The sequence below is a fragment of the Calonectris borealis genome, chromosome 8 (assembly GCF_964195595.1).
Source record: "Calonectris borealis chromosome 8, bCalBor7.hap1.2, whole genome shotgun sequence".
NCBI lineage: Eukaryota > Metazoa > Chordata > Aves > Procellariiformes > Procellariidae > Calonectris > Calonectris borealis.
Genome location: NC_134319.1, coordinates 30,483,086 through 30,497,941, shown reverse-complemented (window position 1 = coordinate 30,497,941; position 14,856 = coordinate 30,483,086). Strand labels below are relative to the sequence as shown.

General features: G+C 45.1%; 1 protein-coding gene across 3 annotated transcripts in view; it reads right to left on the bottom strand.

The window, feature by feature from the left end:
• Positions 1 to 5,760: 5,760 nt before the first annotated feature.
• Positions 5,761 to 14,856, bottom strand: part of KIFAP3 (kinesin associated protein 3) — a 71,120-nt gene continuing 62,024 nt past the window's right edge. For 2 of the 3 annotated variants that reach the window (XM_075156736.1, XM_075156734.1), the window contains exon 20: positions 5,761 to 6,222. In XM_075156736.1, the coding sequence (XP_075012837.1) occupies positions 6,114 to 6,222 (109 nt within the window). In that variant the 3' untranslated portion in view covers positions 5,761 to 6,113. Of the gene's footprint in view, positions 6,223 to 9,617; positions 13,218 to 14,856 lie in introns of those variants that run through there. The other variant, XM_075156738.1, reaches the window with a different exon arrangement.

The window sequence follows — 14,856 nt, the reverse complement described above, 5'->3', positions numbered from 1 at the left end:
GCCGCCACCCGCCTTGCGCGCCCCCTGGCGGCGGGCGGGTCTAGTCGAAGCGGGCGGTCATCTTGCGCGAGGGCGCGGCCCGCGAAGCGGCGGCGGCCATTTTGGTTGTGGGCGAGTCTCCTCTCAGGCCGCCCTTGCCCTTTCCGCGGCGACTCCGTGCCGGCAGCGAGGCCCCGCTCCCTGCCCCAGCGGAGCCCGCCCTCGGCCCGTGTCTCCCCCAGCCCCTCAGGAATCGTGGCAGCAACTGAACAGCGCCGAGAACCGCAGCCCACCCCTGCGTGCAACCTGCGCTCGGGTCAGCCCCGCGGCTCCTGCCTGCCCAGGCCCCACAGCAGCGGCCGGGCCGTGCCCCCGCCAACCCCATCCTCCAGTTCTGCTGCCCGGTGCCTCAGGCGCGGTGGGCAGGGCGGACCCTCCGCCTGAGCCTCCTTTGCTGTGTGGAAGCGAGCTGTGCTGCCTGTGATTGATGGGTCTCGGGGAATAGGTGTCTCCCTCCTTCGATGTTACAGCCGCCTCCTGTCCCCGCTGCGTTTAGTGAGCTCATTTCCTTCCACAGTTTCCCCGCTCAGCCCCCACACCACTGCTACAGGGAACGGAGCAACAGCTTCCCCCCGGCCTAAACAACGGCCGGGCGAGAGGGTGAAAACTGCGTAGGCGAGGCAGGTGGTCCGTCTAACAGATCCCCCCGCGCCATCGCCCCGAGCCCCGCGCGTTTGCCTTGGTGGTGTAAGTCGTGCATCATAAGGAGATCTATTTAATGCCATTAAAACTAATTGCTCTCTATGCTGCAGAGTAAAGTGACTCTGGGGAGAGATTTCACGTGAGTATTTTGGACAGCAGAACGAATGTTGAAAGGAATTACTATAGTGCAGTGGGAGGTCTGGGCTTTTCACACACTATTTTCGTATCGCCAATGTTATTCCAGTTTCATGCAGCGCCAGGGCATTAGGATGTGGTTTGCTCAATCATTTTGAACCTAACGCTTAGAGCGAGCGGAGCCCAGCAGCACACCCCACACCCGTGGCCTTGTCTAGACAAAGATTTAATGGCAATGGCAGTGTGTTTAACAAAGGTGGTCTAAGCTGTGCTAACTCCTCGGCTTTCTTTAGTAACTAAACTCCACGAGTTTAGCCTGCATTAAATTTTGTGCTGTAAAATCTGGCATGAACTTTGTAGAGTATATTCTTTTCCCCCTTTCTAGCAAAGCCTTCCAGTCCGTGCCCAGTGTGGACAGTGCAGATACTCCCAGAGACGCAGGTCTGCTGGCCAGTGGCTCCTTTATGCTAGAGTCCCTTCAGCACAACACAGCCACAGGTATCTGGCCAGAAAAAGGGATCCCCTCAGATCCACACCCAAACCCTGTTCAGCTGGGCTTCACGATCTGTTTAGGCAAGCCAAGAGAAAGGCTTTCTTCCACTGCTGTGCACTAGGAGGTCTATGAGCTGGCCCGTCAGGGTTAACAAAGGGGCAGAGCGCTAGGAGGAGTCCGCCCCTCTGGCAGAGGGGTATATTGGCAGCTGGATGATCTGGGGCTTTTTAAATAAAGCAGAACGATGATGGGAGGAGGAGGGTGCAGGAAAGTAGAATGGATCCTATGTAGTGTGTGAGGCAACATAGGTCGTATATTATGGGGTGACATAATGCATGCAGGAACAGAAACGAAAATGAAGTTCAGATATGCCACCTCCCTCTTTCTAAGGTAGGAAAGATCTGAAGTCTTTGGCCCAAATGGGGCAAACAGTCACAACAAAAGACCCTTGCCCCAAAGGGCGACTTGCCACAGTTTATTCCTTGCCACAGTTTATTCAAGGGCCTAAGTGGGGATTTATATGCCCTCTGTGTGCGTGTGTTTGTGGCAGGGGAAAGGCAGAAGATTGGAAGACCTGAACAACTGCAGGCGAAGACAAAAAAAATCTTAATAAGCAACAACTGATACCTACTCACAGCACTTGGCTCTGGCCCCAGGCTTCAGGCTGTGGTGTAATTCACGTGGCTCCCAAGGAAAAAAGCAAACCTTGGCTGCTCTGCATCATTTACAGCGTATTTACTTTGCTGGGCTGCCTCTGTGGAGAAGCACTCCTTCCCTTTATCCGCTTCTCCTGTGCGAGTCCGTTGTTTCACTCACACTGAAGAGGTTCTGAGGCGTGCGCCCTGCTCTGGGCCCTGCTGTGCTTCTGCCCTTCAGACTTTGCAGTCTGCATCTCCTAAGAACAGCCAACACAGGCTTCTCCAGAGGGTAACTCAGGACCCAATGAGGCAGGTGTGAACCCCCTTCCTTCTCTTTCAAGGGCAGAAGAAGAAAGAGTAGACAGGGAACTAGCAGGATTACAGAGCTCCCTGTTTCCCAGCTCTTCCTCTTCCAGGCCACAGGGCCTTTGGAGAAGGCAGAGGGAGGAAACAGGGCTGGGGTGGTGCTCCCAGCACCAACCTGAATTGCAGCCGATGTCTCTTCCAATGGTGTCCTCCTGCCCCATAGTCATGTTAGTTACAACTACAATACAGTAGCTTTTTGCTGCTAAGGATATTTCTCAAGTACTCAATTTCTTAATAAACAGAAGTGGGTTTCTCTTTCTAGGGGGCAGGGACCCCAACGTACCAACTCCAGAGAAGTCCATGTTCTCATTCAAGTGGGTTTCCATCTGACCGGTTGCAAACGTCACCGTCTACCTGTGACCTACATGCAACGCAGCGCTGTCCTCCACCGCCCGCGCGGGCAGGCAGCTCCAGTACCAATCTTGTTGCCTCAGAGCTCTCTCTCGTAAAGAAAAAACGAGCAGATCACAACAACTTTAAGGGCTGACAGCTGCAACGTAAGTACAGTGACAACTGCACCAGTAAGTCGGCTTCTCTGTATTTTATATTTCTTGAGGATGGCCATGGAAGGAATGAAGGTTGTAGCTATTCTCAGCCTTCTCCCATGAAGAGTGGACAGCTGAGCTTACCACTGGCGTATTACAGGAATTCCACTAAAGAACCTGCCAGAGGGGTGTGAAATCTCTTGTTATCTAAACAGAGCTCGTCCCACTTATTCCAGAAGAAGATACATCTTGTTCCTGTTTCATTTAATCCAGAGTGGATTAAATTAAAGAGAACCATGGCAGTTTTATTTCAGAATGAGATGCACATGTTAGACTGTTATCAGACAGCTCCACGCACACACCGATATTTAAGACCTTTGAATCAGGTCCTTTATAAGCCCTGTAGGCCAAGGATATTTGTTTACTTTTGCTTTTCCCCACCCTCTGTTGCCCTAGTAAGCGCCTCAGTACTAGTGCGGTACAAATAGCAATTTAAAACAAGATCTTAGGCTGCTGCATTAAGTAGATTGCTCACTGAAATGATACTGTACATCTGCAGAAAGCCTGAATAATAGCTAACAGACGTATGACCTTCTCAGCCCATGCTTATTTCATTGTGCTATTAACTTTACAGCCTAATTATATCTAAAACACCTGCCTAACCAAACTCATTAATTAATTAGCGGCAGGCTGGGAAAGAGGATACTCCTGGGATGGTTAGGGATTGCTGCTGTAGGGAAAGAAAAGAGGAGCTATACAAAGTCAGGGAGAGAAACCAGGAAAAGGAGGAAAGGAGAAAAGTTGTAGAAGTTGCTAAAAGAAAGCAGATCCCTCCTCGTCCCATTTTATGCAGGATACAGTACTCAGGGACTGAATCCATAAATACAGATAATTAAAAAGTTACCCTACAGGTCAGACTCTCCCTCTGACACTCACAGGAAATGTGATATAGATTGAAAAGTCTATGTGCTCATATCTTTTTTCCCTTTCTGGCTCAGGAACTGTAATTAAAGGGAAAATCAGCCTCTCTCCTGCCTTAGAGAGTATAGTGGCACAGCTGGTTTTCATCTTGGCTAGCAGGCTCTGTCCTCAGGCTACTAAGTGCTGAGTAATTTTTACCAAGCTCTGCTTGCAGATAAATGATGTTCTTCTCTTAGCTGCTGCCAGGCAAAGCTACAAATACTTGATCTTTTATTCTTTTCTCATAAACTCCTAACATTGAATACTAAAAATGCAGCCAGAGATTTTTCCACTACCATTTATTCTCAGCATGGTCACAACTGTATTACAATTACAGACACCCACCCGTTTGCTGAAGCTCAACTGTAGTTCCTCGTTAACCTGAAGCTTCCAATTAAAGGCTCCTTCAGTTTCATTGATAGTTTGTATATACTCCAAGGACCCACTTCATTTTTTTTTCCCCCCCAAAACACATTCCATGAGAAGGGCAACTGCTTTAAATAACTTCACACTAATTTTCTGGAAAAGCCTGATGAGCGAGTGCCAGTCTTGAAAGAAAAGCCTGCGTCTGAATATGCAGTTTGGGTAATTTCTCTCACAGCTGTAACTATAAAAATATCTGCAAGCTTTTGACTAAACGTGGCACAACTGCTGGGCAGATAAAGTGTGGGCTCAGACCAATGGAAAGAATCTAGAAAGGTATGACACTGGAAACCCATTAGTTTAATTCAAGTTTTCTGCAGTGTTTCTAGTAAGATCTTACATTTTCTAAAACGTGTGTAAGAATTAGTTAAAAATTATATAGAAAATGATTTAAAAAACCACTAGTTAATCTTGACAATGCTGTTCTTCCACCTACGTCCAGTAAGTGAAGCCATGAACATGAAGCCAGCACAGGGAGGAGGCTGAAAATTGGTAAGAAATACCATGGCTAATTTTAGAATCGTTTCCAGTCATGCAGTATGAAACATAGCGAGTAAAGGTGCATATAAAAGTACCTGCACACTTTTAAAAGAAAAAGCAAGGTTTCAAAACAATCTTGATTTCAAAGATATTTTTAAAGTATAAGACTAATTGTCAACTTCCTAAACAACCCCATGCCTTTGAAGATCACCTTCCTAGCACGTACACCAGTCGTACAGGATTACTGGCTACTGTTTTAGTAGTATCAGCCCCTGATGCAAGACTATTTTCTGTTTAAGCCAGAAATGAGGGAGAAAACAGGAGAGGAACAATTCTGCAAATCAATAGCCATTTAAAAAAAATGATGAGGTGGAGGCAGGTCTTCTTTTAAAAAGTGAAAATTTGAACTGCTGTCTTGATGGCTGTGGCAGAGAAGGCATTTCTGTGTGCTTTCTTCTATCTATTATGGGTGGGGTACACAACTTACAAGAGCTTTAGCCTAAACTTTGTTTGCTCATAGCATGTTTCAAAATATGGCTTAATGCAATCACCACATTGCAAGTCCAGCGTGAAGGTGTCTTGGCCTGTCTCTGCTGCTCAGTCAATGATCTGTGCTTAGATCCAAATTAAACCCTGTGAACGCGCAGGACAGGATGCATTTGCATTTTAGGATGGAGAAGTTGGGGGGAAGGCTCTGCATCTGGATTCTGAACCAAGTTACAGTGTTTTTCTTCTCTTGCTAGTCCTCAGGATGTGGCTGTCTTCTCACAGCCCACAGAACTCTATTTAAACACTATGGTAAGGGTATTCTTTTGTAGTGTAGTTTCTAATTTTAAGTGTTTTCAAGCATTTAAACTAGATTGTAAATGTTTGAAGCTCCAGGGGAGTGAATCTGTGCCATCTTTCCATTATTAAATGCTTCAGACCCAGGACTGGACTTTGGTAACTACGTGTCAAGGCAGTGCCAAGAGATGCTGGGGCTTAACAGTGTTCCCGTTACTTAAGTGTAAGAGGGAAACAGTCCATGTTAAACACACTTCACATGAAGCATTCTTCTTAAATGCCTTGTAAAACAAACAAAACATTGGTTAGAAACACATTCACCACTGCTGACCACACAGGTTTTTATATTTAATAGAAATTAAATTAGTAGCTTAATATACATAATGTGACACTTTCCAGTCCAGTAGCTTTCCAATTCTTGCTTTCAAGTCACAGAGCAAATACTGTACAAAAATGCGAACAAAGAGCAACCAAAGAGTAAACACTGTCACTAAAACACTGGACCCAGAAGGCTAGGTTTATCTGGAGCTACACACACCAAGGGATACATAACGATGGACCCATCGTGGTACAATCATGCATTACTGACGGATAGATACGCTGCAGGCCCCGCACACACTGGTTCCTCCAGGGCAGGTGGCAGCACCCTGGACCGCGGAGCGGGCTGTTTCATCGTGCTCCGTAGCTGTAGTAGTAAGGTTCATCCGGGCGGTATCCATAAGCAGTCGCTGGGCGGCCAGGAACCCCTGGTGATTGACTAAATCCATCCACTCCGATGCTAGAAAGATAGAGGAGAGAGAAACTGTAGGTTTTTGTATGGTAGGGACGGCGCACTAGTGCTGGTGTCTCCAACTCTTCCAGCCACGGAGATAATTTTGTGAGGCAACTTTGCAAGCCATCTTCCCCTTCTAGCCAGCACTGTTCTGTCTCCTCTTCCCTTTGTGGGAAAAGAAATGCTGCAGAGAAATCAACACAACTCCTACCAAGGAAAGGCTTTCGGGTCAAACAGAAATCCCAGAAGAGAGAGAAGTCATCTCTTCTATCCTTTTATGGATTTACTGGCGAAGGACTTTACTTCTGTGACGCAATTTCTCTATCTGTACATTAAAGTTAACATGTCTTTCAGGAAAGGCTTCAAGCATGCTTCTTGCAAAGCCCACTGGTAACCCTGCCCTACAGAGCACATCTGAATAATCTAATTTCCTTCCTTCAGAACATTTCTGAAGCCCCCGGGAAAATACCAGCTAGAAATGAGAAAGTGAGAATATCTGGCACAGCAACACAGTTCAGCAAAGGACAGTGTTTCTGGTGGGATACAAGATTGACAGCCAAACAGTAGAAAGAATTCATCATATACTGGAAGGCTATGTACTAATGAGACAGAATAATTCATTTTTCATACAGAACAGCATCTTTTGCACCTAAAAAGTCCCACAGCAATGAATTAGATACTAAAGCACAAGAACTGCATAGGGAAAAGTGGCACATATTTCATGCTTAACAATAACTCTCATGCAGGAGGTTGAAAATGAACATTGCCTAAGATACTGGATTACTGCCTATTCATAGTTATGTCACTTTTTAACTTCCACTTCAGTAGAAGGACAAATGGAAAAGGATTCTGATTTATTGTCTGACTAAAGATGCATTGAAAGGAGTTGAACTTCCCCTCTGAAGACTGTCAAAACACAAAGAACCAAAGTGCTTTTGGAGTGGGGAAAAGCTGAACCTCATTACTGCCAATTATACATATGGAACACGGGTTATGCAACAGTCAAGGCTGGGAAAGAATGACCCATCCAGAAGATGTACAATGGGTGGGCCCCAGGCCCTGGCTCAGCAAAGAGCTGGCACTGCTGAATCGGTTGGACTGAAAGGGCTCAGCTGAAGTGGGGGGGACCATGTCCATCACTCTGTCCTTGCAAAGACACTTTCCTCGAATTGTGCTTCCGTGAGGTCCTGGAAAAGGATCCTTGGTGCCTGGTTTCTCAGGAAGCTAGAAAACTCATGGGATATTCTGATCATCATGTGAAGGTGGAAGGTCTGAGGCTGAGATTTGTCCTCTGAGAGGGAGGGGACACAGTCAGCAAGCCAAACTGCAGAGAAAGTAATTCTGTTTCACCTGAATGTATCTTGAGAAATGCAGCACCTTGAAAGTGCTTTGCTGTTTCCATGTCTGCCGGTCTGTATTTGAATTGGCAACGCCCCTGTCTCATAACTCATACACAGAGCATCAGTCTGCCCCTAAAGGCTGATCAGTCCCTTCAGCACAGCTAAGAGAAGCAGAGTTGCCGTGGCGTACCCTGTAGTGGCGCAAAGCTCTGGCTCCACACCTTCCCCTGGGCACCCATTCCTTCCTGAATCCACTCTGAAGTCATATTACTCTTTTCCAAGCCCATTATGAAATGAGCTGGTGACCTCTGAGGCACCTTCTCCAGGTCCCTCCTTTGTACCTGGCAAGCAACAGCTTTCTCATTAGCAGGCTTGAAGCTTTAAAAGACTCCTGAAAGAAGGGATTAAGAGAAATCCTGTTACTTTCTCTGTATCTAACTCTCGTCTCCAGAAACACCAAACCCTGCACTCACCTTAGTCAGGGGACGGTCCCTGCTTCTACCACCGTTACTGATTTGCAGGATGCAAAGGGATTAGACAGGCAGACCTCACATGGGCTGCCGTTAGGTATAACTTTCTGAATAGAGGCCACAAAGCTCTTCCGAACAAGCCAACAAGGACCTAGCATGAAGCTGACCAATTTGTTTGGCAGTTCAGAAAACAAAGAACTTGAACAATGCCGATTCTTTAAGAGAGTTCTTTCAGTACTGTCGGTACTAGGAGTTAATAATATACTAAAAGAAGGCGTAGTGGGATGTGGAAGTGCAGAGTCCAGTTTTCTGGTGCTACTACAAGTTCCCAGAGATACCACATATATGTAACACTGCAGAGAAGCAGGACCCTTTAAGGCTACCTTTAAACTAGGAATTCCATTGTTTTCTTCCGAAGATCCTTAAAGCATCTACAGTTGATTTATAATGAAAAGATATTTTAATAGAAAACGCTTTTCTGGCTTTATCTTTCAATGTTTTTTTCTGTGACTGTAACAACATTAGTTGTGGATAAGTTGTTTTCATTACCAGTATGGTAGAATAGGGGCTCTTCGCATTTCTACTACTACCAACTACCGAAAACTTCACTCTGGAAAGACGTTGTAGGTGAGCGAGTAGGCTGTGAGCGCGAGTCCTGTAGGCAGGGATGCTGCCGACTGCAAGGCAAGCTAGCAGGGGAGAGAACAGCAGCCGTCCTCGGGCTTACTGTGGCAGAGAGGGACACAACAAATACAGCAGCCCGAGAGCTGTCCTGAAATAAGCAGGACTTTCTTCTTAAATGTAAATGTGGCTTCTCTTGATGCTGCAGAGTTTCAAGAACTTATTTTGGTCACTCCATTATATACTATCAAACTAAAACAACATCGGGTTTTTGGGGGTGAGGTGTAATAACGACACTGAGCCACGAGGTGGCAATGGGTCTCTATCACTGCAGGCAGAGCTGCTTTCCCAGCTACTTCCAGCTTAGTAATCCTTATTTGAAGAACTTTTAAATGTATTTAAATTGATAACGAGAGCAGGAAAATATGGTTTCAATCACATTCTCAGCAAATCTTTTTTTTTTTTTTTAATAAATGTGTAAGTAATTAGGTAAAGATCCCTAGAGTTTAAACTTTGAGGAGTATCAGTTATTTCCAAATGGTTTAGACATATGTTAGTGTCCTGAAGAAAACTGGAAGAGATGGATCAGCTGATAACTGCTTTGGACAGTTAAAAAAAAAAAAAAAGAAAGGAACAGAAAATCACATTAAAACACCTTGATCAAATCACCACTCTCTCCTATCTAAATATTTCTCTTAAGTAAAAGAAGGCTTGTCCATGCCTCAAAAAAAGTTGGCTTCATTTTTACATGTTAGTGCTCTTGAAACATACCAGCTTTGCCTATTCAATTGTTTGCGCTGGCAGCCGTAGCAAAAAGCTTGTCCTCTTAGTTGAAGGAAAGGCTATTGAACCCAGGAGGTAAGCGAGGGGTAGGGCAACAAAACAGCAAACACGCATCTGGAGACTGAAGTCTGGATTACTCATGAGGCTGGCAGGCCAAGGGCAATGACTCCGCAAGCATAACCTACGGAGGTGGAGACAGGGGCTTAAAAACCAAGTCCTGATGAATCCTTGCCACTTCTGCCAAGAACAGCAGAAGGGTAGAGCCAGGAAAGATGGTAGCTTTTCGGCTGTAAACACTTGTTGGGTAACGATTGGCCTGAGATCACGATTTGTGCCATGTGTTCTTAGATTTATAGCAGCGATCGACTTCAAAACTGGCTCCTAGGAAAAACGTGTTGTTGGCCTTATTTATACAGCACCTACAGGGAAACTCAGTGCTCAGCTGAGCAAGCATCAGCCTGTCTTCCCAAAAACTTAGGGACACATAATTATGCCATCGAGGCAACAATACTCATCCCCAAATTGGTATTTTTTGCTCCTGTTAGTCAGCCCTGTTCAACTAGGTACCTAGCAGAAGTGCACGCAATCGCTGTAGTTGTATAGCGGGTACAGATCACACACCACCACAACAAACTCCTCAGATAAATGACTTCGGCCGTTGCCTTAATCTGCAAGTTAAGGCAGTTTTGTCTTACAAAATTGCACACGTGCACACAGAGAGGTTGGTGCTTGCTAACCACGTCGTCAAAGCACAACTGTTTTCTTGTGCAAAGTTTACCACCACGCCTGGAGCTGATGGAGTTAAACAGTGAACAGCACAGCTAATTACTATGTACTGCTAACCTCAGTTGCTGGTTCATTTTGAGACCCTTTAAAATATGAACTGTGTATTTTACCCCTATGCACTCTCTTAATGATTTGTTTTTTTTAGACTGAAATCACTTCCAGCCATCAGTTATACTCGCGGTCTCTACACATGCACTTCTCCAAGCACAAATATTTCTTTTTCCTATTGGTCTGCCAGCCCCTGTCAGAGCAAATTTCACTTTAAACTAAATGCTATGATACTTAAAACCTCTTGGATTACTCAGGCTGCTAGTGTGATCTATGACCTTCCCCAAATGACAGCTGAACTTTCCAATTTGCTTGTACTGCTGGGGAACTGAAGAACACATGCCGAAGAGGAAAACGTTCCTGATGTGCATGAGTGAGGAGAGATTTCTTAACAGCTCTGCTTATTGACACTTACTCTGATTCATGACATCCAAATTAATATGCCCATCTAGGATCCTAGGTGCCCTGACATAATTTAAAATGTAAAGACCGATCGTGTCCCCCCTCGCAGCAGGAAATGCCAGCCAGCATCCCACTGTGTCCACAAAATACTTACTTTCCTTAACTCCCTCCTGCGTCCAGAGCCTCAGAGACTAGATAGGCTTTGTGGTATGTCTGGAAGACTTGGCAGCCTCAGACAGGGAGCACTCTGCCAGCAACCCTCTGCTGGGGTTCCCGGTCAGGTATCTCTGCTGCTCGTGAGTGCACGGTACAGGAAGAGAGGCTCTTGAGCTTGGTCTGAACTAGGGTAATTAGCACCTGGGTGCAGACTGACCACAGAGCAAGGCTGCTTTCTTTAAGTTTTCCTGATGCGATAGACACCTGAGCCTGTCCACACTAGCGTTCACACTGTTACTAGTGCTGGTGCTGACAAGTTGCTCTAAAACAGGTACTAATTCCTCCAGCATAAGCAGAAAGGCAAGTCCCGGGTCACTGGGGAAATTCTTGGTCAAAACTAACCCCTTGAAGTCCAACTGGAAATCCCCCGGTAGGATGCATGGATCTCAGAGCGATCCCCGCAAGAAACACTGCTTGGGAAACAGGCCTGCACACTCACGAAAGAGGCATGAGGCATTATGGCAAGAACTGTACCAGACTGTACTGTAAAAGACTGACTGCCTGTGCAGGTGAAGGTGGCCCAGGAAGACAGTCTTCACCTTAAGAGGGTGAAATACCAGTTTAGGAGCTTACGGGGTTTAAGGCCCAAATTTCATCCTTTTCAGCTTATCAGTTTCATGGTTGGAAGCCCAAAATTAAAGCACCCTGAAGCCACTGCCCACTGAAAATGAAATCCAAGTGAAATACATACGGTGCTTCCACCACAGCCACAATTTCTTTTCACCCTAAACCTGCTCTAAAACCCTGTCAATCCTCCCTCCTCATTCTGCATCAACAAGGCTTATACCAGCCTCATGTCTGAGAGGCTCTCAGCTACTCACTGGGGATACAAGTTTTATAATTTTATTAAAAATAAAATCTACTTTATTAAAAAAAAATTCTCTAAATTTATAATTCACTAGGTCCTCTGACCTTGGTAAGACCAAGCAAACACTACTTACAGCTCTCAGCTCATCAGCAACCCTACCACCTCCTAAAGGAACTCAAAGTTCTCCACACGCTCAGGTGAGCTGCTGAGAGGGTTTATTTGCAGGCATAAATATGCAGCCCCTGTTTACACATGGCCCCTCTTCTTACTGCCATTGATCACACCTGCAGCTTTGCAAAACTCCTCCTGAGCATCAGAGAATGGGGTTTGAACCAGAAGGTTTTTGAGCATCCTTCAGAAGCCTGACATCAGTACAGTTCATAGCAACCCCTCTGTTTCCTCTGTACCTTCTCCCTTTATTACATTACCTTATATTATTGATTCTAAAAACCATTGTCTTCACTCTCCAAACATCCCCCACATCCCCCCAGGCAGGCATTCAGAATTTTGTGCAGTGCATCCTTGAAGTCCTAATGTTTCCCTTCTGTGAATCTACTCGTGTGACTGCACTGTTGATAACATACGGTAATCATCCTATATTGCCTTATAAACTCTTATGCCATAAACCCCTGTAATTTATAACGCTGTATATGTATGCTTGATTAATGCACAAGTTCCTGCGCATAACAGACAAAACAAGGTACGTTCAGATGAATACTGATGGCTGTATTTTTCCCTCAGGAGGCACCTAGGCCATAGAAATGGTGCACCAGTCTCTAATCTCGAGACAACGACAGCGTTATAACCTGTACAACTGAGATGCAGTTTATTGTTTATACTTGCCAACAAGAGACACAGGAGTTTGCCAGCTGCAAAGTCTGTATTTTTTCCTCTCCTCTCAGTGGCATTTTTTTTTTTAAAAAAGCATTGATGAAAGGTGCTAGACTGTAGGTCTGAGACAACAATTGCAGTATAGGGCAGAATAATCACGTATGGGATGCAGCAGAGGCTGCAGCCCTGCTAGCCAGATTAGGAGATTGGTTTGCGAATGCTGCAGCTCCCTGCCTCCCTCCGCAGGTCTCCTCTGCGCAGAGACCAGGGTACGGAAAGGCAGGGGGAGCTGGGGGCACCCAGGCCTTGACCCTCACTTGTACAGTGAGGATTCAGGCACGGTGTGCATCTGAGCACAGGAGGTGGGAAATGTTTTTTAATTCCATAGAACAAACACAGACCTCCAGCTTCTTAAATTATCTTCAGGTAAGAAATAGTTAGCTAATCCTTTGCAGGTACCAGCTGGATGGGATACCATTTTCATAACACCAGTCATGAAAGAGCAGAGGGCATCAGAAGGTGGCATAAAGCTGGTTGCTTCTCCCCTTGCTTAGAGTCTAGCGATTGAGAAGATGATCTTTCTTACTTCTACGTGCCAGCTACCTCTGGTTTTGCTTCACTGACCATAAATTTTCTGTCCTTCAGAGTAACAGCACAAACCATGGGTTATGGAGAAACAGCATACAACTGAGAAGCCTTAGAAAAAACAATGTTTCTTTATATAATATCCTGTAACTGTAGATTCTCCCACTACTGGTAATGACGTTAAACTATAAACCACAAGTCTCTTAAATTCTGCCTCTCATGGCCCTAACTTTTTCTCCCCTATCTGTGAAGCTTTTTTTTCCCATGCTTTCTATCCCTCAAGCTCAAGTGGGAGGGGAGTTTTGTGGCAGGGACTGTGACTGTACCAAGTCCATCTCTACATTAGCACTGAATATTAATGCTCCTTAAATAGTAGTACTGTATCTGCTCAAAAGATAGAAAATGTCAGAATGAACCTGTGCAATAATACTTTAGCTCCCTTGTGCATCATGATATAGCTTTTATGGACACGATCATGTCTCTCCTTCTATGTGATCCAGCTTTCTTCAGTGCACTTAATGACTTAAAGTTTCCAGTTGCTTCTGTACTTGGTGCCCAGTTGTATCTCAGCACAATACTGCTGTTTCTGCTATTTAATTATAAACAAATGCAAATCTGACAATTGTGGAGAAATGAGCACTGTGTCTTCTGTGTCAGGCTTCAGCTATGCACCAAGCAATAAGCATGCCAAAATTCACTGGTGGGGAGGCAGTGTCTAAAAAAAAAAAAAAAAAAATATATATTTCCCAACTGAACAGTTAAGAAAGCACTGAACTGAAAAACAAATGACCTTGCTTAGCCAAATTCGGTAAGAGCCTTGCTTGAAAGCCGTAGAGCTTGCCATCCCAGCTCTGTGAAAGTAGCCTGGGACTTGGGCTCAGTTTCTTGCTCTGTCAGTTACCTGCTGTGTGATCCCGGGCAAGTTGCTCTTTTTTTCCATGACCTCAGTTTCCCAGATGGAGTGTTGAGAGAAAAAATACCCCAAACATTAAAGACATCAAGTGACAAACTACAGTAATGAGAAGACTCAAATTAGACTGACTTAGATAGAAAAGACTTCTGCTTATTCTGTAACACCCCTCAAAGAAGAAAAAAAGAGTATTTCTGATCTGCTAGAAAGGCAACAAATCGAGACTAGAGTCAGCGGGCAAAATAGCAACTCAAGAACTCAAGTTGTTTCATGTAGCTGTCCTGTTTCTTTGAAGGGCATCGGGATAACTTCTTTAGCATTCACTAGCATTCCCTCACCCAGGCTCACAGCTCCGCCATGCAGGAGTTTCTCAGCTATTCTGTACAGGATTTGTTAAAAGGTCAAGTGCACAGTCAGAGCTGGAACAGAAACCCAGAGTTCTGACTTTCCATTATAAGCTTGACAGAAACATCTCCTGTGCTGTTGGCTCAACAACTGGCCAAACCCACTGATTAGATACATCCATTTCTTAAGAATTAATTAAGAACTAAAACAAATAAAAAAGCCCTGAGGAGCAGGCAATAAAAAGCAAAGAAGATGTCCTTCCCTCCCCCTCTCTCCTTGCACAGTCCAAAGTATTTGTGTCAACTCCATAAATTGAAGAGTACATTGCCTTAGTAATATAACTAGTAATACGTCTGGCTTGGGAAGGTTTCAAACATCTCTTTTACTGAGCTCCAGCAATGTCAGTGTTATGTTGGGTACAGAAGCTTCAGCCAACAGCCTGAGCAGAGCAAGATCCTGAAGTGGCAACTTCATAGAGGTGACTGGTGTCACTCA